Raw genomic sequence first — 22,500 nt, 5'->3', positions numbered from 1 at the left:
TTGTTGAGGAAACTGAAACCACACACACACACACACACACACACACACACACACACTACCTAATATTGTTGAGGAACCTGAAACTTGTTTTTCTTTCTCCTTCCTGTCTTTCATAAACAAATCACATTATTATCATATTGTCATGTTGCTTCAGGTAAAAAAGAAATCACATATAGAATGTCTGCTTTGTTTGAGACTGAAGGAGAAGACTCCCAAAAAAGTTAACAAGAAAAAAGATGCAGACTTTTTCATATTTTAATTTTTTGAAGTTTCCATTTGGAGGGGCGTGGGTGGATGGAGGAGGAGGGGTGTTGGGGCCCTTATGATAATAATAATAATGGACATTTATAAAGTGTGTTTCTCTAGATATACTGCTCAAAGTGCTTTACATTTCATTCCCCACTCTCCACTCACCCCCCCCCCCCGCTCCACACACACACACACACACACACACACACACACACAGAGAAGCACATGCCCTTCATATCCCTTGAACTCTCAGTGACTTTCAGTTTGAGGGTTGATGGTTCAAATCCCAGTCATGACACCTGCTGGCTTAAGGGAGGAGGTTTATTCCCCACCTCCCAGGTCAACAGACCTGCTAGTGCCTGATCCGCCCTTGTGTGCACATATGTGTGCAAAAGAGCATATGCACATCTGAAAGATTCCGCAGTCCATGTCAGTGTTTGGTGGGTTATGGAAAGAAGAACATACCCAGCATGCTTACCTGAAAACAGAGTATGGTTGCCTACATGGTGGGTGTCAAAACGGTCATGCATGTAAAAGCTCACCAGAGTGTACAGGTGAATGTGGGAGTTACAGCCCATGACTGCAGAAAATGAATTCCCTACAACTGTGCAGGTCACAGTTCATGTTCTTTGTTGGGTGGGGAGGGGGTGTGAGGGTGGTGAAGGGGGGCTTTAGCTGAAGACTAAGAGTCCTGTGGGAACACCACTCCCACCATCCACCACTCCCCCAAACACCCTGGCCTTTTTCTTTTTCCCCCCCTTTTTTTGACTGTTCAAGTTGATTTGAGGATAGTGTTTTTTCTAGACTCCTACATCCCATGGCAACCTTTCAGCAACAACACCTGTAATGATTGTAGCTGTACCTGACATCTTGCCTTTGCTCGGAGACGTTGGCTGCTAATCACATGCTCTCTTAATTGACAGGTATTGGATACTTGTGCTGCCTTGAGAGAAAGCACAGGTCTGTCTGTCTGTCTGTGACAGGTCTGTGTAACAGGTCTGTTTGTGATGGGTCTGTTTTGACAGGTGTCTGTTTGTGACAGGTGTGTCTGTCTGTCTGTGACAGGTGTGTCTGTCTGTCTGTGACAGGTCTGTCTGCCTGTGACATGTCTGTCGGTCTGTCTGTGACATGTCTGTCTGTCTGTGTCTGTCTGTGACATGTCTGTCAGTGACAGGTCTGTCTGTCTGTCTGTGACAGGTGTGTCTGTCTGTCTGTGACAGGTCTGTCTGTCTGTGTCTGTCTGTGACATGTCTGTCTGTCTGCCTGTGACATGTCTGTCAGTCTGTCTGTGACAGGTCTGTCTGTCTGTCTGTGACAGGTCTGTCTGTCTGTCTGTGACAGGTCTGTCTGTCTGTGACATGTCTGTCTGTCTGTGTCTGTCTGTGACATGTCTGTCTGTCTGTCTGTGACATGTCTGTCTGTCTGTGACATGTCTGTCTGTCTGTGACAGGTCTGTCAGTCTGTCTGTGACAGGTCTGTCTGTCTGTGTCTGTCTGTGACATGTCTGTCTGTCTGTCTGTGACATGTCTGTCTGTCTGTGTCTGTCTGTGACATGTCTGTCTGTCTGTCTGTGACAGGTCTGTCAGTCTGTCTGTGACATGTCTGTCTGTCTGTGACAGGTCTGTCTGTCTGTGACAGGTCTGTCTATCTGTCTGTGACAGGTCTGTCTGTCTGTGTCTGTCTGTGACATGTCTGTCTGTCTGTCTGTGACATGTCTGTCAGTCTGTCTGTGACAGGTCTGTCTGTCTGGGTCTGTCTGTCTGTGACAGGTCTGTCTGTGTGTTTGTGTGGCCTTGCTCAGGAAGGCAAGGCTACAAATAGAAGGGAAAACTGTTGTTGTGAGGATGAAAGCTTTTCATTGTTTCCAACCCTCCCTGTGGTAATTGGCATGTGATGACATTATTGCATTTTGAAGCCATTGTGGATTGTTGTTGCTCGATAATTATGTGCTTTTGATTGGTTTTGTCATGTGAAAGGTTTCTCCCTTGTTTCTAAATATATGATGCGTAATTGGTGCGCAGAACATCGAATGAGTTATGAAAATTTCCCCTCCACCCCTTCCAATTACTGCCAAGATCCATGACAGTGTACATTGATGAGATGATTGACTGGTTGGTATTTTAGGTGTGTCCTCAGCAGCTGATTTGATTTGTCATGGCGTTTGTTTGATTTTTGTTGTTGTTGTTTGTCAGTGTTTTTAATTGTGCCTTTATCTTAAAGAAAGGGGTCAGGTCAGGTGGAGTGCTTCTTCTGAAGAACAGGGTCAGAGTGATGAGAAAAGTTTCTACCCCTGCTCTTCACGCTTGATGGCATTTACACTAAATGCGTCGGTCGGTTAGTGGCAGTTGTGATTTTCTCAAATGGAAGTGATGGGTGGCAGGTTCTGTTCTGTGACAGGTGACACATTTAGTGGCAGGGTAAGGGGGGAAGGAAAAGGGGGGAGGTGGGGAACACAGACTTAATCTGTAACAAAGGCGGGCTGCCAGCGTAGGATGTACAGGTGTTTTTATGTCTGGTGTTGAGTGCTCTTGCTGAGCCACATTTTAGTTTATGAGAGAATGAACTTGTTGTTGCTGTCGGGGAGGTGCATGGAGGGGGAGGGGGTGAGTGGGTCATAGTGCTTCCTTCCTTTCCCCTCCCTCTCTTTCTCTTTCTCTTTCTCTCTCTTTTTTTGACTCACTTGTGTAAACAAAGTGAGTCTATGTTTTAACCCGGTGTTCGGTTGTCTGTGTGTGTGTGTGTGTGTGTGTGTGTCTGTGTGTATGTCTGTGTGTCTGTGGTAAACTTTAACATTGACATTTTCTCTGCAACTACTTTGTCAGTTGACACCACATTAGGCATAAAAATAGGAAAAATTCAGTTCTTTCCAGTCATCTTGTTTAAAACAATATTGCACCTCTGGGATGGGCACAAAAAAATAAAAAATGAAGCCTAATTATATGCAAACTGCATTTACTGTTATATTTATATTTTTTTGTATTCTCAAAACTTGGCACTTTGATCTGATATTCAGACCCAACAACAAGAGCAGTCATTTTTTATCATTTTTTGTTCAAACAGGAACTTCTTTTGCTAATCATGGAAGTTTTATTTATTTTGCAAACGTTTTCATGCAGATAGTAAAAAAGGGAAATTACTCTGTAATTAATGCCAGGGGACTTAATTTGCTTTAAACTGATCTTTCTCATTTTAAACATTACATTTTGAAATTATACTCAGTACATAAAAAGCTTGGATTTTTTTTTTAAAGTGTATCACAAGTGAGTCTTGAAGGCCTTGCCTCTCTTGTTTTCTCATATAGTGAGATTTTGATTCACTGTCTCTCCCAGTCTCTCTGTCTGTAACTTTTTGTTTCTCTGTCCTCTGTTTCTCAGTTTCATTGTCTGGCTTTCTGTACTTACTTGCACTTGCTTTCCTCCACCATCTTGTTGTTTAATGCATAGATGCACACACACACACACAGACATACATACATAGATTACTCTCTCTCTTTATATATATATATATATATATATACATACATATACATATATACAAATTACAAATATGTATGTGTATGTGTGCTTGTGTCCATGCATCTGTGTGTGTGTCACAAAATGGAAATACCTCTCAGCACCTTGTCATGAATGTGAAACAATGCAGCCAAACAGGAAGATGTCCGTGTCTGTGCACTACAGGGAGACATAACTTGGTGAGACAGATCCAGTGTACAACAGTGTAGAAAGAGGCCTCATGTTTGCTTTAAAAAAAAAAAAATAAAAAAAAAAATAAAAAGCATCCGCCATGCTTGAGTGAGTGGGGTCATTTGTGGTGAGTCAAGATTGTCCTCCCCGAGTTGAAAAATACCCCGTTTCCTCGAGTTTAATCAAGCTGATGAAAAAGGAAGGGGGGATTGTTCTGGGCCAGCCTTTGCTGACCCCCCCCCCACACACACACACACACCACCTCCTTGTAATATCATAATATCATTAACTTAATGGAAGCAAACTGGGGGTGGTGGGGTGGGGGGGGGGGAGTCTACTTTAATAGCCTATAGTGAATCTAACTGGGCCAAATTTACCTTCAGGGGTAATAACAAGCGAGCATTTCCACGATGAGGGAGTGTGTGTAGTCTAATCCAGTCAGGTGGTGGTCAGTTATGACCCGTTAAAGTCTGCCCCCGGCGGTCATTCAAGATGTGTCTACATAGAACCCGGATGTAACTGTTGCAAGCCAGATTTGACCCAGGGGTAAAAAAACCAACAGGGGCCACAGGTAGATTGCTGCACCGGCATGACATTGAGAGGTGCATTTTATTGGAGAGGCATGATAAATACGCCACCTTGCTGAACGTGGGAGCAGTGAGACACGTGAAGGACTTTGGGGCTAGCTGTGAGTGCCGTTGTAGTGGTGTTGTGATTGGTGGATCGATTCCAGATTGCTGGGCTGCATCCATCTGTGTGGTTTTGTTTCTTATGTCAGTGGTGCTGTAGTGATAATAATACCACTGAGATGAGAACTTTTGTTTTTAGAAGTTGGAGATTATTTTTATTTATTTGATTTCATTTGTTTAAAAAAAAAAAATTTTGAATCAGCAAATGCCCTGAAAATTTATGCCAGGCTACTGAATTGTCTGGGAATGTTCTGAAAAAACAACAACAACAAAAACTATGCATTTCAATGTTACAGTGTCAGGCTTAAATTAAAAAAAATTTTTTTTTAAGGAATGTACTTCTGTGAAGAGCAACCCAAATAGCATAAAAAAATCTTTTGTGACAAAAAAGTAATACATTAGAATAGATAAGAATAGAACTCAGCACAATTCAACACAACATGATACAATACGACACAAAATTAGATAACACTAACACACAAATTGTTACAACTTGTGATGATGTGTGTAAACACTTACATTGACTTACGTTCCATTTATCAGGACATTACATGTGATAGCAAAAATAAAATAACAAAGATATGATTATGATGTGACCCGTCTGTCTGTCTGTTCGAACAGACGTTTCGCGTGTGTTTCTTTCTGTGTGTGAGGACAAGCTGGTCTGCAGCTAAAGCATTCTTTCTTATAATGAGGCCTTTGACATGCATGCCTTTTTTTTTTTACCCCACCAATTAGGTAGCGTTGTTCTGTATTTTGTTTCTTGTGTGTGTGTGTGTGTGTGTGTGTGTGTAAGGGAGGGGTGGTGCTGTTTCTCTCTTTGCTTGAAGAGGCATTACAGTTGTGTGCATGTCACAAGGGGAAGCCTGTGGTGGGGTGTTGAGGACGTGTACTGTAAACTAACCTGTAAGTGCCCACCCCCTCTCTGCACAGATTTCACCCTGGAGTTTGGGGTGGGCATTCACTGGGTATTTTACCCTTTGAGGGAGCCCAGTCCCTGACTTAGTTTCACCATAAAGCGCTGGCTGAGCATTAACTCCCTGCATGATAAAGTGTCTCTTTAAACTTGCAATATCAGTAGCATAATCCAATGTCGAGAGGCTGAAATCAATTGTATCAGATTCTTGTTGCAGCATTAGCCCACTGTTGACTGGGTAACTGAGTAGACAAAGACGGACCTCTACAAACAGTTGATAACAAAACACTATCTACTGAAACAGACCACTGTCTTATGGATCAAATGACGTCATGAATATCACACGGTTTTTTTTCATTGACATATCAACAGCTTATGCAGGTGTTCTGTTCTTTATCTCAAGGTATAAATCTGCTCAGCTTTCTAAAGCAGTATGATAAAATAAAATGTAAACTGGATTATCATTATTTCATGATTTTTTTTTTTTTTTTTTTTCAAAACAGAGGTGGGCGTTTACAAGATAAATCACCATATGTACAGCCTCTATCCCCAAATGGGTGTTGGACGTTTGCAAGATACTGGGCGTTGACGAGATAGTGTACAGTCCGTCACAGTCCTTCACTCACATTCTTTAATTAAAACAAATCTGAAAACATTCCTTTTCCAGCAGTCTGTACTTGATTAAGGCACTGCATTCCATTTCTGTATTCTGTGTATCAGTATCTGTTTGTTCCTTGCATGCTTGTGTGTGTGTCACTGTGTGAGTGCATGTGTGTGGGTGTGTGCGTTGTGTCTGAATGATGTGTTTTATTGTAAATTGTTGTGAGAGGATTGAAAATGCTAAAGATGTACTTTTTTTGTTTTTTTTTGTTTTGTTTATCATCATCATTATTATTATTATTTTTGTTTGTTTGTTTTTTTGTTTTTTGTTTTGTTTCTTTGTTTGTTTATTTATCATAGATTTTTCAGGCTCTACAGGACCAGTATTTAGTTTTTTTTTATGTTGCAGAGGGCCAGTATTGACAGCTTTTCATCTCTGGGATGGCCCTTTGTGAGCTATAAGCAACAATAGAGATTGATGTACCCACACAAAACAATTCTTGTACCCACACGTAACGAAACTGTACCTAGACAAAACAAAACACAACAAAAAAATCCTGTGGTCTGCCGACGCTGGAAATGCGACGGACGAACCCGGTTGTGGCTGTGTATGGGGGAATCTAAATGAGCGGTGTGGGAGTAATGTCACTGAAATGGTGCAGATGATGGGGCAGCAAAAAACCCAACAACAACAACAACAACAAAAACAAAACAAAACAAAAAAAAAACTGTACCTAGACAAAACAAAACAAAACAAAAAAAAAATAGCATACTATCACATAAAACAACAGTTGTATCCAATCAAAACAAAAGCAAAACAAAACTTGTACCCAAACAAAAGCAAAACAAAACTTGCCTCAGATTCTGTAGGGTCCAACACAGCAATCTCTACGGTTTCATAATGACTCATATTTTCAACTTCCTAACAGGAGACAATCACAGATCCATTTATTTTTGTGTCTCCTCTCCTGAATTTTAAATGCTGTTGTAAAGACTTTTCTGTGTCAGTTTTGCTGAGAAAGGTGGTGTGAAATCACCAAAATATGCAAGAAACTTTTGATTCTTGAGAAACGAAACTTCCTTCTGTATGTGTGCAGAACCAGAGAATGATTATTTAGCAATGAAAAGGTTTTTTTTGGTGTTTTTGGTATTATTTCGTTTTGTTTTGTGATTTGTATCATTGCTGCCCCAACTTTTGTATGAGCGAAACAACAGTCTTACTTTGTGGCGTTTGAAATTGATTCAGGACAGAGACAGGGAGAATATGATGAAAAATATACCCCCCTTATCTCCCTAATGAGGAACATTGTGTTCAAATTTCTGTGATTCTTAATTAAGTACCCCTTTCCTTATGCTTTCATGTGTGTGTGTGTGTGTGTGTGTGTGTGTGTGAATTTCAGGATCACTTATATATCTGAGTAAACTCTCTGTTCATCTTGACAAGATACACCAAAGACAGGAGTCATTGTCCATCAAGAGTTCATTGACCTTCCCCCTTGACCTTGACCTTAAGAACTGAATGAAGGCCACGGTCTCTGATTGGGAAGATCTCTGACTTGCATCTTTAACCTTTGTCTCATTCCTATTGGGATGATCATTGAAGGATGCTTGACCATCTCAGATTTATACATATTATATATATTACAACACACACACAGACACACACACAGACACACACACACTCACACGCATGCACACACACACACACACACACACACACACACGATAAAATATAAACAGGAATTTGAATTCTTGAAGAATAGCTTTTGGCAGAGTATGGTGAACTAACATATAAACATCTCTCTCTCTCTCTCTCACACTCTCTCCTCTGTTTAACATATAAACATCTCTCTCTCTCACACACACTCTCCTCCTCTGTTTAACATATAAACATCTCTCTCTCTCTCACTCTCTCCTCCTCTGTTTAACATATAAACATCTCTCTCTCTCTCACACTCTCTCCTCCTCTGTTTAACATATAAACATCTCTCTCTCTCTCACTCTCTCCTCCTCTGTTTAACATATAAACATCTCTCTCTCTCTCTCACTCTCTCCTCCTCTGTTTAACATATAAACATCTCTCTCTCTCACTCTCTCCTCCTCTGTTTAACATATAAACATCTCTCTCTCTCTCACTCTCTCCTCCTCTGTTTAACATATAAACATCTCTCTCTCTCTCACACTCTCTCCTCCTCTGTTTAACATATAAACATCTCTCTCTCTCTCTCACACTCTCTCCTCCTCTGTTTAACATATAAACATCTCTCTCTCTCTCTCACTCTCTCCTCCTCTGTTTAACATATAAACATCTCTCTCTCTCTCACACTCTCTCCTCCTCTGTTTAACATATAAACATCTCTCTCTCTCTCTCTCTCACACTCTCTCCTCCTCTGTTTAACATATAAACATCTCTCTCTCTCTCTCACTCTCTCCTCCTCTGTTTAACATATAAACATCTCTCTCTCTCTCACACTCTCCTCCTCTGTTTAACATATAAACATCTCTCTCTCTCACACTCTCTCCTCCTCTGTTTCACTCCCTGTCTCTACCTCTCTTCTCTGTCATTCTCCCTCTCTCTCTCACACACACTTTCTCCCTCTCTCTCTTTCTCACTCTCTATTTTTTCTTTCTCTCTCCCGTTCTCTCTCTCCACCCCTCTCTCTCTTTTACTCTCCCACTCTTTCTCTCCCCCTCTCTCTTTCTTATTCTCTCCACCCCCCCACCCCCCATCCCCTAACCCTCCTGTCTCTCTCTCTCTCTCACTCAGAATTCAGAAAAGTTCAATGCACATTGGCCTTGGGCCATCAGGTGGGATGTATTCAAGGGTGGGTGGGTTGGTGTGACATTTGGTAACATTGTGTTTCTGATATCTGAGTTCTGTCTTTCTCTGTCTCTCTCTGTCTCTCTCACTCTGTCTCTCTCCCAAGCTTCCCCCAACCCCCAAACCCCTCCACCTCCTCGCCTGTTGCTGGTAAACAGAGCTAATCAGAGGATGGGATGAGGGTTAGGGTAATCTGAACCCTTTAATTTATCAGAGAACGTGCATGTATTGTCGTCTCACTGTGACGTCTGCCCCTGTCAGGTTGGTGATATCTCATTAAGTGACCTGTGCCATGTCAGTGGGACAACGTGTAGCATAGAAATATATATTATTGTTTTGTTAGGGGTTGATGTCCTCTGTCATTGCACTGTTGCTGGTGTTGTTTTGGGGTGCCAAGGCCTTTGGAGTTTCTCCTGACTTCTCTCTGTGTTGTGGTCTGGACTGGGGATGTTTTGTGGTCTGATGCTATTGTGAAAAACTGGTGCAAGAATTGAAAGTGACCAGCGGCTGAACAGAATTGTTTTTCATTCTGTTGAATTGTTTTCTGAGAGTGAGAGAGAGGCAGGACAAGGTCAGTCTGTTGGTTATTTATTTATTTGATTGTTTGAAAACTTATCTCGCTCACCCCAAGTACCAGGTAGAGAATGGATGATATTGTTTAAAAGTTGTGTGCTTTATAATTCATTTTAATTGTCTGATTTTTATTTATTCATCTATTTTTTGTTCCCGTGCAGTATACATGTGCGCACATGCGCACCCCCTACGCCCCACCCAAACACACACCCACACACACCCACACACGCACGCATGCACACACACGCACACATGGTACATATGGAGAATGATTACATATTCTGTACAGTATTTGGCTTGCTAATGATTTTTCCTTACACTGAGCATAATATTTTCCATTAGTCACTGTCATGCATAATTTTGGTTTTGAAGTGATCAGGGATTTCAGGCCCCATTTTTGGAATAGTGTTGTGTCTTTGGGAAAGGCGTCACTCTGATTTTCCTCACTCCCCTGAGGTGTGAAGGGGGGGGGGGGGGGTGCCTGACTTTGCTCAGGGAAGGTTAGACAGTGGAAGGAGTGAAACGGCCTGCCTTCCTGTGATGAACTCTTGACACAGTGTATAAATTCACTGTCCCGATGGCCATAAATGGTAGTGGAATCGTTAACCTTTAACCCATTTAATTGGCCATGTATATGTGACACCATTTGGAGAAGAATAATATGTTCTGTGCAGTATTTGATCACTGATATTGCACTTGTCACAAAACTGTGAAGAAAAATAACCTTTTTTTTTTGAAGCAAAGTAATGCGCCCCCAAAGTCCAAATGAAGAAGTGACATCCTGATCTGTAAGCGATGTCTTGTCTCCGACAACAACCCGTCACTGATGAGCACACGGGTCAACAGCAGCCAAAGAGTTAAGCCAACAGCCCGTCACTGATGAGCATACTGGTCAGCAGCAGCCAAAGAGTTAAGCCAACAGCCCGTCACTGATGAACATACTGGTCAACAGCAGCCAGAGAGTTAAACCAACAGCCTGTCACTGGTGAACATACTGGTCAACAGCAGCCAGAGAGTTAAACCAACAGCCTGTCACTGATGAACATACTGGTCAACAGCAGCCAGAGAGTTAAACCAACAGCCTGTCACTGATGAACATACTGGTCAACAGCAGCCAGAGAGTTAAGCCAACAGCCCGTCACTGATGAACATACTGGTCAGCAGCAGCCAAAGAGTTAAGGCAACAGCCCATCACTGATGAGCATACTGGTCAGCAGCAGCCAAAGAGTTAAACCAACAGCCTGTCACTGATGAGCACACTGGTCAGCAGCAGCCAAAGAGTTAAGCCAACAGAGCAGGAGAGGAAAAACATTACATGTTACTTAACAAAAAAACAAACAAACAAAAAACAAAAACAAAAAAACCCCAAAACAGCTCACAAATGCACACCTATGAAAATACAATGGTTTACTTTGCAATTCCCTATTTAAGACCATTGTGCAAAAAAAAAAAAAAAAAGTATTGTAGCTGTTGTGATCTTATTGCTGTAAAGTACTCACAATTACCCTGTTTGGGGTTTTGGTATATTATTTTCACTTTATATTTTCAAAAACTCTTTTTTGATATATATATATAAATATATAAATATATATATATATATATATCAGCTCTCAGCTCAGCTGCCCCATGGCGGTTGCCGTTGGGGCGCTACAGATGACCTGTCAGCCAGTCCTCTCCATCCATCCCTGTCTTTCGCACATTTGACCGCCTCGCTCAGCTTCAATCCTGTCCATTCTGTGATGTTGTCTTCCCATCTCTTCTTCTGTCTTCCTCTCTTCCTTCCTCCTCTGACTGTTCCCTGGAGCACTGTCTTGGCAAGCCCCTCTCCTCTTGTTACGTGGCCGAACCATTTTAATTTGCGCCTCTTGATGGTGGTGAGAAGATCTTCATAGGGACCAATGGCTTGCCTTATTCTGTTTTTGACTTCCTCATTGGTTATGTGGTCTTTGTAAGAGATGCCAAGCAGTCTTCTGAAGCATCTCATTTCTGAGGCCTGAATCCTCTTCTCTAATTCTGCTGTAAGGGTCCATGTTTCACAAGCATACAGGAGAACTGAGTAGATAAGGGAACGCATGAGTCTTATCTTTGAGCTGAGCTTGACTGCCTTGTCCTTCCAAATGGTGTTCAACTTGGCTAGTGTTGCAGCTGTCATTGCAATTCTGGCTAATACTTCAGGCTTGGACCCCTCATCTGAAACTATTGCTCCAAGGTATTTGAAATTCTTCACGGTTTCAAGCTTTTCTCCGTTGGCAGTGATGTCAGTTTGGATGCCATTGTCATTGTTTGTCATCAGTTTTGTTTTGTTTGCACTGATTTCCATGCCGTAAGCTGTGGCGGATCTGTCTAGTTGCCTGACCAGGTTCTCCAGTTCTTGTTCTGAGCCTGCGAGTCCATCTATATCATCAGAAAAAAAAAAAAAAAAAAAAAAAAAAAATATATATAATGTTTAGCATTGGATTTGTTGAATTTGTTCTCAAGTACATTGGTACTTTTTATCATTACTATCATTATGTTTTGGAGTTTTAATTATTGTAATATTTTGTTCCTCAGAGGCATTTTAAACAACTTGTTATCTTTCCTTTATCAAACTTGACTGGTTTTGAAAGGAACAGCAGCAACAATAACAACAACAACAATCTCCCGGACAAAATGTACGGTGTATGGAATGACTGCAGAGCACATTTTCACTGAAGGAGTGGACAAAAATCTTGTAGGGGTTGGGTATAATTATTTTCCAGTGACAGCCGCAACGGCTGAGTGGTTAAATCTGAGGGTCCCAGGTTCGAGTCCTGGTCACAGTGCCTAGTGAGTAAAGGGTGGAGAGTTTTCTGGTGTCTCAGGTCAACAGATGTGCAGACCTGCTAGTGCCTGAACCCCCTTAGTCTGTATATGCATGCAGAAGATCAAATATGCACGTTAAAGATTCCCTTATCCATGTCAGCGTTTGGTGGGTTATGGAAACAAGAACATACCCAGCATGCATTCCCCCCAAAAGACTGAGTATGGCTGCCTACATGGCAGGGTTATAATGGTAATACACTTAGAAAGCCTGCTGGTGCATACAAGTGAACATGAGAGTTGCAGCCCACAAAGGGGAAAAAAATCCCTCCATTGATTTCAAGGATTGGTCATTGGTTCCTGAGGGCTATTATTTAGTTACTTATAAACATTGCCCCCCCCCCCTCCCAGACCCCCCCACCTCCCTCAATATAAGACATGTACAAAGCAGACAACATGGAAAACAGAAGAGCAACCACTAATAAAACCCAAGGCCAGTAGCAATTATGATATTGATAATAATTATGATAATAGTAATGATATCATAATTTGGTGTTTCATTACGATGTATTGTTAGTTGCATTGCTGTATTATATGCCACAACAGGTTTCTTTGTAACTTCAGGCTGCTCTCCCCGGGGAGAGTGGGTCACCACATGTGCAGAGCCACCTTTTTTTTTCTTTCTTCTTTCTTTTTGTTTTCTGTCTGCATGTGTATTTGTTGTTTTGTCAAAGTGGGTTTTTCTGCAGGACAACCTTCTGGGTGCTGTGGGTTCTTTTACATGCTTTGAGTGCACGCTGTAGCATGAGCCCTCAGTTTGTCATGGCATCTGAAACTGAAAGACTGGCACCCAGACCACCGCTCAAGCCTTGTGAAACTCCCAGTCCATATATGGGAATGGAACCCATGGACACTTACATACTAGTAAAGCACCTTTCCACAGAGCCAACGCCCCACATAATATATATAACATAATGATAAGAAGAAGAAGAACAATAATATAGTAAGAAGAAGATTGTACTTAACCATTGCAGAGACCTTGACCCCATGCCAGGAAACGCCCACCATGACTTTGCTTTTTTTTCTTCTTTTTTTCCATTACAGTTTAGCTTTTACAAATAATGATAATAAAATAAAATAAAATAAAAAGAAAGGCAAGAAAAGAAGAAGACAGAAAGTTGGTTCCAGGCCTCAGGCAGAAGCATGCTGAGTACTTTCCTATTTTCGTGAATCACAAACACGCACACAGACAACATTGACTTAGTTCATGGGGTTATTAACATGCCTTTTTTGGGGGGGTCGGAGGAGTGGGGGTCTCCCATTTACATTTAGTGTGTACATGCTTGCTTGCTTGTGTGTGTGTGTGTGTGTATGCTTGCGCGTATGTGTGTGTGTGTGTGTGTGTGTGTGTTCGGTGGGTGAGGGTTCAAGTTCTAAGAAAATGTTGATAGGAGTTGGATTAAAAAAAAAAAAAAATCCCCCTCCAAAAAAAAAAGTCCCATTTCTTCTTGGCACAAGCCCAATGCATTAAACTGTTTGATGGGTGTTAATGTAGGGAGCGGGAGAAGGGGAAGGGGAGGGAGGAGATGAGGGAGGGGGAGAAGGGGGTTGTGAAAGGAGGGTGGGGGGTAAGTGATGACTTGACATGGTCATGAACAGTATGAGGGCTACTTGCACACAAGTCAAACAGCTTACCTTGTCAGCTTACAAGTAGTTGAATATTTCAGATATTTTGAAAAAATCCCTGGGTTTGTGTGTGTGTGTGTGTGTGTGTGTGTGTCAGTTTGCACGTGTGTGATCATGCACACATGCATGCACAAACTGTGAGACACACACTTGCATGGAAGAAATAGATGCAGCTTATGGAATGGAGTGCCCTGATTGTGTTATACATAGAGTACGTGAAATTTATGAATATTTTTAGAGTTGTTTTAAAGGATATGAGGAAATAAAAGAGTTTAGTGGAGTGAGAAAGGACAGTGAATTTCAGCTGACTACATGTATGTGAATCTTTTGGCGCTCCTCTTGATTGGCATGACAGCACTGTCATCAATGTTGTCATGACAGTGGGGGTGAAGAGAATGATGAAGAGAAAAAAAGTATTTTTTTATCCTTCTATATGATTGTTTGTAATCTGGGGATGATTAATTTAGCGGAAGGCTGATGTACTGAGCACAGCCTGGTCTATATTTGCCTTCAGGAATCTGATGGTTAGATGTGTCATGAACATGGTTGTTTTGCAGATATTTTTTATTTTTATTATTTTCCAGATGTGACATGATTTTTAATTTAGTTGGTCAGTCCTGATATGACCCTGTGCAGTGGACTGGATTGGAAGCATGGAATGTCAGGTGTTCTCAAGCGATAACAGTGATGGACGGTTTGTTGACGGTTGTGACAGGTATCCTTGTTGGTAGCTGAAGAAGGGCACATCAGGCAGCTGACAGAATGGACCACAGCCACCACATGATGATGAACTCCACCATGGCCATGTCCCACGGCAACATGAGCATGAGCACGGCCAACCCTCACAGCGGCCACATGGGCCACAACACCACAGGAATGGACCATGGTAATATGGACCATGGCGATATGGACCACGGTGACATGGACCACGGTGACATGGACCATGGCATGGGCGGCATGGACCATGGAATGATGATGCAGGTAGGATGTGTGGGTCATGTGGGTGTGTAGGGTGTGTGCGTCATGTGGGTGTGTAGGGTGTGTGCGTCATGTGGGTGTGTAGGGTGTGTGGATCTTGTGGGTGTGTAGGGTGTGTGGGTCATGTGGGTGTGTAGGGTGTGTGGGTCTTGCTGGTCATTTCCCCAGTAGTGTTCTGACTTAAAAGGTTAAAGGTGCCTTAGCCTTTTTGGGGCCATCAGGGCAATGAATTCATATCCACAGTGTGGATCAGCATGGGAAGCTAGGGTCCACTCCTCTTCTTCCGCCATTTAACCTTCCTGAAGCAAAGTCAGGTACCCATTCTCACCTGGGTGGAGTGAGGAAAATCAGAGTTAAGTGCCTTTCTGTCAATTGTTCCTGAACGATAACAATGATGAATGATTTGTTCATGTAACTTAGCATGTAGTGTAACTATGCATCAGTATACATGCAGAACTAGAAATGAAGATGAGCTGCACTTTGTTTTGTGTTGCAGATATTTCCCACCTAAATTTTTATTGCTATCATTTTCAACAATGGTTAACTTTACTAATGTCTGTTTAAATGAAAGTATTCTGATGGATTTTTCAATTTATTTATTCAAAGCTTTTCAGTTGCAGTCTATTATGATTTCGTGATTAATTGAACTCATTAAGATTATTATTGAAACGCAGATGCTGTATTGTTGAATTGTGTGTACCAAATTCAGGAGGGCCTTCTATGAATAAGCCATCCATTCATTTATCCAACCATCCCCATTAAGTTGTGGTAGTTTTAGCCCTTTGTTTAACCATAGACATTCAGTAGCACTAGGAATGGTTAGGGGTGTGTTTGGGGATTGGAGGGGGACATGACGTCATGAGTGTAAAAATCTCTCTCTGCTGCTCACGTCAGCCATTTAGTTCCTCCAAAGGGGAGGTTAGCATGCACAGCAAGTGACAGCTGTTTGACACTGGAGTGTCCATGGTGTTTGTTGCTTGATCCTGGCTGCTGACTGGAGAGAAGCAATCCCACTCAGGCAAAGAGAAACTGCCCATAGTTTGGCAGGGACCTCTCTCTTGTTCAGGAAATTATACTTATGATGTATGTCTCTCAAAAACAGAGTAAGCAAAAGACTGAAAGCCAAAAACCAGAATTTTGAATAAAATAATAGTCTAAACATTTCTTGAAACTGCTAGAAGTTGAAAAATTGCAGGCAAGGCCAACAGGGGCCAGAGACAAGGGATGATAATCCACAGGGGAATAAAAGGAACTCTTGATGGTAAATCCCAGGATTAACAACCGGATGCCGCACCACAGCTAAAGGGCTAACATGAGCAGTAATGAGAAATTTTGTATCCCCACCTCCCTCCTCTCCCAGCACTAATCAGTTTTTCAGGTTCAGAGTCAAACCAAGACTGATGTTTGACATTTCTTCTCCTTCTTCATGGAAAATGAAGACATCTGAGCTTGGATTTATTATTCACTTTATTGATGTTATATCACATGCACCATCCAGTGAGCCCTACAGGCTTGTGGCACAGCGTCCAGTTCTCTATTTGGGATTTGCTTTCAGGAGTTCCCTTTTACCCCCCACCCCACCCCCTCCACACACACACACACACACACACCAAGCATACAAAAAAGGAAGACAGGAGCCAACAAACCCAGTGGATTTCCCCATTTTCTCTCTATAGATATTATCCATGCAAATATGTACCATTGACTTTTCTCTTGTGAATGCGCTTGTTTGTTTGTGTGCAGATGTTTTTCCACACAGGTGTGACAGAGTACATTTTGTTTGAAAAACTGCACACCTCAAATGCTGGAGGTAGGAAACATCCTTCTTTTCCTTCTTTCCTTCCTTCTTTCCTTCCTTCCTTCCTAATGTCTTCTGTATTTTGTTTTTGTTTTATGTGTTAGCCTTTTTTTCCAGTTCGGTGTGATTTCTTCTGAATGCTTGTTTGACAGGGTTTTTTTTCTGTATGGAAATAGCATACTATCTAATGATAAACATGCTGTGTTGGCAGCTGCTCTCTCTTTCTGTGTGTGTGTGTGGGTGTGTGGGTGTGGTGTGGGTGTGTGTGTGTGTGGGTGTGTGTGTGTGTGTGTGTGTGTGACATCTTTCTGTCATCATTATCAGGTATGGTGTGGGCTTGATTTGTCATGTTCATCCTGTGGTGTGTGTGTGTGTGTGTGTGACCTCTCCTGTCTGTTGTAGGGGTCAGGTACAGTGGGGGTGTGGTTTGCCATGTTGTGTGTGTGTGTGTGTGTGTGTGTGTGTGTGTGTGTGTGAATATACATGTAAGTGTATATATGTGTGCATATGACCTTTTTGTCATGGGGATCAGGTATAGTGGTTGTGTGCTTTGCCATGTTCGTCCTGTGCTTGTGTGCGTGTATGGGTGTGTGGGTGTGTATACACGTGTGTGTGTGTGTGTGTGTGTGTGTGTGTATACATTTATGTGGATGTTCATTCTCTTTCTGACATGGGGATCAGGCATGGTGGGGGCGTGCTTCGCGATATTCGCCCTGTCGGTCTTGTATGAGGGACTGAAGTATTTCCGTGAATTCCTGCTGCGCCGAGCTACGGTAGCCAGTCGGTCTGAAACCTACACTCCTTCCACCGGCAGTGCCAATGGGGTGGCCTACAAGCAGCCGGAAACTGGGTAATGGGTGTGTGTGTGTATGTGTGTGTGTGTGAGAGAGAGAGTGTGTGTGTGTGTGTATGTTTGACAACCGGAAACTGGGTAATGGATGTGTGTGTGTGTGTGTGTGTGTGTTTGTGACAGCCGGAAACTGGGTAATGGATGTGTGTGTGTGTGGTGTGGCGGGGTTGAGGGGGTGAGTGAGCATAAATGTGTGTGTGTGTGGGGGGGTGGTGGTGGTGGTGGTGGTGTGGTAACGGTGTGTGTGTGTGTGTGTGTGCGCGCGCATATGTGCATGGGTCTGTGTGTGTATGTACCTGTGTGGGTGTGTTTGTGTGTGTGTGTGTGAGTGCATAAGATAACACTTGACTGCCAACAGTTAGGGTACGTTCACACTAGGCTGTAACCACGATCTAACCAAATGGTTACATTGAGGGATGTAACTACCATGAGACAAACTCTAGATTTTTCATACAGCATGTGTGAACGGAAAGCGTCTAACCACTGTCTAACTATTAGGCTCCGCCCCTTTTCCCGCGCATTTTTTGACTGAGAGCAGCAGTTCTCGCTCGCTGGCTGGGTTTTGTTTTGCGCTGAAGTTAGACTGGTGGCATCTAACTTCTGTTGTAACTTCGTTCTAACTTGAACAAGTTACAAGCCAAGTTACAGGGGTGCTGTGGCTGAGGCGTCATGTACAGATTGGGGTATACTTTTGTTTTCTGTGGTTCCCGTGGGTTTCCATGAGGTGGGGGGTCTTTGAGGTTGTGCATCTCCACCAGCCTGCTGTGACCTGCTGCAACCTGTTGGAACTTGGGTCTTGTAACTCCCTTGTAACTCCCTTTGAAAGTATAAAACCCCCTTGTTTCAGGGGGGTCTCTTCATTCCATCTTGACCTGTCATCATGAATCGTGGATTCATGTAGACGCAGCAAGAAGAACGAAAAAAAATGACAGTCAGCCAGCTTAAATACATTCACACTGTAACTGATCAAGTTACAACACGCGTCGATGTAACTCACTATAACTGACCCCAACCATGCAAAGAAGGTTGCAATCACTTGCAGTCGGTTAGATGTGTCGGGCCAGACAATTTGCATACCGCACGCAGCGTACGTGCAAGGCATGCTATTTTGTTTTGACGTCTGAGTTTTTTTCAAACTCGGCTCCACCTCTATTTTCTGCTCTAACTCACTGAAACCGACGGGGACTAGTGTGAATGCCTTTGTAACCGTTTATAACTTGATCGGGTGATGTAACCTCGAAAATTTTTTATCTCCCGAGTCATATTTTTGGGGGCCATCTAACCACATATCTAACCAAAAATCGGGTCTTCCCGAAAAATCGTCTAACCGATGGGAACCCACTGCAACCAAAAATTCGTGGTTGCAGTGAGTTAGAGAGCGATGTAACCATTTGGTTAGATCGTGGTTACAGCCTAGTGTGAACGTAGCATTAGGAGATTGTTTGAATCTGTTTTGGTGAAAAATAATCTGGTTATCAAAAGGAGATAGATATGGCTTGTTTACAAGGATAATTTTTCTTTTTCATACTTTTGTTGTTCTTTCTGTCACTTGTTTGTCTGTGTGCTTGCTTTTCATAAGACGGTAAACCTTTGATGGAGGGACAAAAAGAATGAGTTTAATGAATTAACAGTTTTGAAATGAAAAATGAAAAATGATGGAGGTTGGTGGTGTGGGATGCAGTGGGGGCGAATCAAAGATTACTGTAGACTGTAAATGGGTGAGGTTTTGACAATAGATTGGTAAGGCTTTGACTGTAAATGGGTGAGGTTTTGACAATCGATTGGTAAGGCTTTGACTGTAAATGGGTGAGGTTTTGACAATCGATTGGTAAGGCTTTGACTGTAAATGGGTGAGGTTTTGACAATAGATTGGTAAGGCTTTGACTGTAAATGGGTGAGGTTTTGACAATCGATTGGTAAGGCTTTGACTGTAAATGGGTGAGGTTTTGACAATAGATTGGTAAGGCTTTGACTGTAAATGGGTGAGGTTTTGACAATCGATTGGTAAGGCTTTGACTGTAAATGGGTGAGGTTTTGACAATAGATTGGTAAGGCTTTGACTGTAAATGGGTGAGGTTTTGGCAATCGATTGGTAAGGCTTTGACTGTAAATGGGTGAGGTTTTGACAATAGATTGGTAAGGCTTTGACTGTAAATGGGTGAGGTTTTGACAATAGATTGGTAAGGCTTTGACTGTAAATGGGTGAGGTTTTGACAATAGATTGGTAAGGCTTTGACTGTAAATGGGTGAGGTTTTGACAATAGATTGGTAAGGCTTTGACTGTAAATGGGTGAGGTTTTGACAATAGATTGGTAAGGCTTTGACTGTAAATGGGTGAGGTTTTGACAATCGATTGGTAAGGCTTTGACTGTAAATGGGTGAGGTTTTGACAATCGATTGGTAAGGCTTTGACTGTAAATGGGTGAGGTTTTGACAATAGATTGGTAAGGCTTTGACTGTAAATGGGTGAGGTTTTGACAATCGATTGGTAAGGCTTTGACTGTAAATGGGTGAGGTTTTGACAATCGATTGGTAAGGCTTTGACTGTAAATGGGTGAGGTTTTGACAATCGATTGGTAAGGCTTTGACTGTAAATGGGTGAGGTTTTGACAATCGATTGGTAAGGCTTTGACTGTAAATGGGTGAGGTTTTGACAATCGATTGGTAAGGCTTTGACTGTAAATGGGTGAGGTTTTGGCAATAGATTGGTAAGGCTTTGACTGTAAATGGGTGAGGTTTTGACAATCGATTGGTAAGGCTTTGACTGTAAATGGGTGAGGTTTTGACAATCGATTGGTAAGGCTTTGACTGTAAATGGGTGAGGTTTTGACAATAGATTGGTAAGGCTTTGACTGTAAATGGGTGAGGTTTTGACAATAGATTGGTAAGGCTTTGACTGTAAATGGGTGAGGTTTTGACAATCGATTTGTAAGGCTTTGACTGTAAATGGGTGAGGTTTTGACAATAGATTGGTAAGGCTTTGACTGTAAATGGGTGAGGTTTTGACAATAGATTGGTAAGGCTTTGACTGTAAATGGGTGAGGTTTTGACAATAGATTGGTAAGGCTTTGACTGTAAATGGGTGAGGTTTTGACAATAGATTGGTAAGGCTTTGACTGTAAATGGGTGAGGTTTTGACAATCGATTGGTAAGGCTTTGACTGTAAATGGGTGAGGTTTTGACAATCGATTGGTAAGGCTTTGACTGTAAATGGGTGAGGTTTTGACAATAGATTGGTAAGGCTTTGACTGTAAATGGGTGAGGTTTTGACAATAGATTGGTAAGGCTTTGACTGTAAATGGGTGAGGTTTTGACAATAGATTGGTAAGGCTTTGACTGTAAATGGGTGAGGTTTTGACAATAGATTGGTAAGGCTTTGACTGTAAATGGGTGAGGTTTTGACAATCGATTGGTAAGGCTTTGACTGTAAATGGGTGAGGTTTTGACAATAGATTGGTAAGGCTTTGACTGTAAATGGGTGAGGTTTTGACAATCGATTGGTAAGGCTTTGACTGTAAATGGGTGAGGTTTTGGCAATAGATTGGTAAGGCTTTGACTGTAAATGGGTGAGGTTTTGACAATCGATTGGTAAGGCTTTGACTGTAAATGGGTGAGGTTTTGACAATCGATTGGTAAGGCTTTGACTGTAAATGGGTAAGGTTTTGACAATCGATTGGTAAGGCTTTGACTGTAAATGGGTGAGGTTTTGACAACAAATTGGTAAGGCTTTGACTGTAAATGGGTGAGGTTTTGACAACAAATTGGTAAGGCTTTGACTGTAAATGGGTGAGGTTTTGACAATCGATTGGTAAGGCTTTGACTGTAAATGGGTGAGGTTTTGACAACAAATTGGTAAGGCTTTGACTGTAAATGGGTGAGGTTTTGACAACAAATTGGTAAGGCTTTGACTGTAAATGGGTGAGGTTTTGACAATCGATTGGTAAGGCTTTGACTGTAAATGGGTGAGGTTTTGACAATCGATTGGTAAGGCTTTGACTGTAAATGGGTGAGGTTTTGACAATAGATTGGTAAGGCTTTGACTGTAAATGGGTGAGGTTTTGACAATAGATTGGTAAGGCTTTGACTGTAAATGGGTGAGGTTTTGACAACAAATTGGTAAGGCTTTGACTGTAAATGGGTGAGGTTTTGACAATCGATTGGTAAGGCTTTGACTGTAAATGGGTGAGGTTTTGACAATAAATTGGTAAGGCTTTGACTGTAAATGGGTGAGGTTTTGACAATGAATTGGTAAGGCTTTGACTGTAAATGGGTGAGGTTTTGACAATAGATTGGTAAGGCTTTGACTGTAAATGGGTGAGGTTTTGACAATAAATTGGTAAGGCTTTGACTGTAAATGGTTGAGGTTTTGACAACAAATTGGTAAGGCTTTGACTGTAAATGGGTGAGGTTTTGACAATCGATTGGTAAGGCTTTGACTGTAAATGGGTGAGGTTTTGACAATAGATTGGTAAGGCTTTTACTGTAAATGGGTGAGGTTTTGACAACAAATTGGTAAGGCTTTGACTGTAAATGGGTGAGGTTTTGACAATCGATTGGTAAGGCTTTGACTGTAAATGGGTGAGGTTTTGACAATAGATTGGTAAGGCTTTTACTGTAAATGGGTGAGGTTTTGACAACAAATTGGTAAGGCTTTGACTGTAAATGGGTGAGGTTTTGGCAATAGATTGGTAAGGCTTTGACTGTAAATGGGTGAGGTTTTGACAATAAATTGGTAAGGCTTTGACTGTAAATGGGTGAGGTTTTGACAATGAATTGGTAAGGTTTTTACTGTAAATGGGTGAGGTTTTGACAATAAATTGGTAAGGCTTTGACTGTAAATGGGTGAGGTTTTGACAATAGATTGGTAAGGCTTTGACTG

At 42.0% G+C, this 22,500-nt stretch overlaps 1 protein-coding gene across 8 annotated transcripts in view; it reads left to right on the top strand.

Moving 5' to 3' along the window:
* The window catches only part of LOC143289799 (high affinity copper uptake protein 1-like), a 45,280-nt gene that overhangs the window by 12,232 nt on the left and 10,548 nt on the right, over positions 1 to 22,500 (top strand). For 4 of the 8 annotated variants that reach the window (XM_076598953.1, XM_076598945.1, XM_076598946.1 and 1 more), the window contains exons 2-4: positions 14,711 to 14,976; positions 16,717 to 16,783; positions 17,453 to 17,621. In XM_076598953.1, the coding sequence (XP_076455068.1) occupies positions 14,758 to 14,976; positions 16,717 to 16,783; positions 17,453 to 17,621 (455 nt within the window). In that variant the 5' untranslated portion in view covers positions 14,711 to 14,757. Of the gene's footprint in view, positions 1 to 1,053; positions 1,173 to 4,509; positions 4,706 to 9,278; positions 9,530 to 14,710; positions 14,977 to 16,716; positions 16,784 to 17,452; positions 17,622 to 22,500 lie in introns of those variants that run through there. The other 4 variants (XM_076598951.1, XM_076598948.1, XM_076598949.1 and 1 more) reach the window with 4 other exon arrangements.

Source organism: Babylonia areolata, chromosome 14 (assembly GCF_041734735.1).
Source record: "Babylonia areolata isolate BAREFJ2019XMU chromosome 14, ASM4173473v1, whole genome shotgun sequence".
In the NCBI taxonomy this organism is placed as follows: domain Eukaryota; kingdom Metazoa; phylum Mollusca; class Gastropoda; order Neogastropoda; family Buccinidae; genus Babylonia; species Babylonia areolata.
The sequence above is the reverse complement of the archived record's forward strand: the minus strand, read 5'-3'. Positions and strand labels throughout refer to the sequence as shown.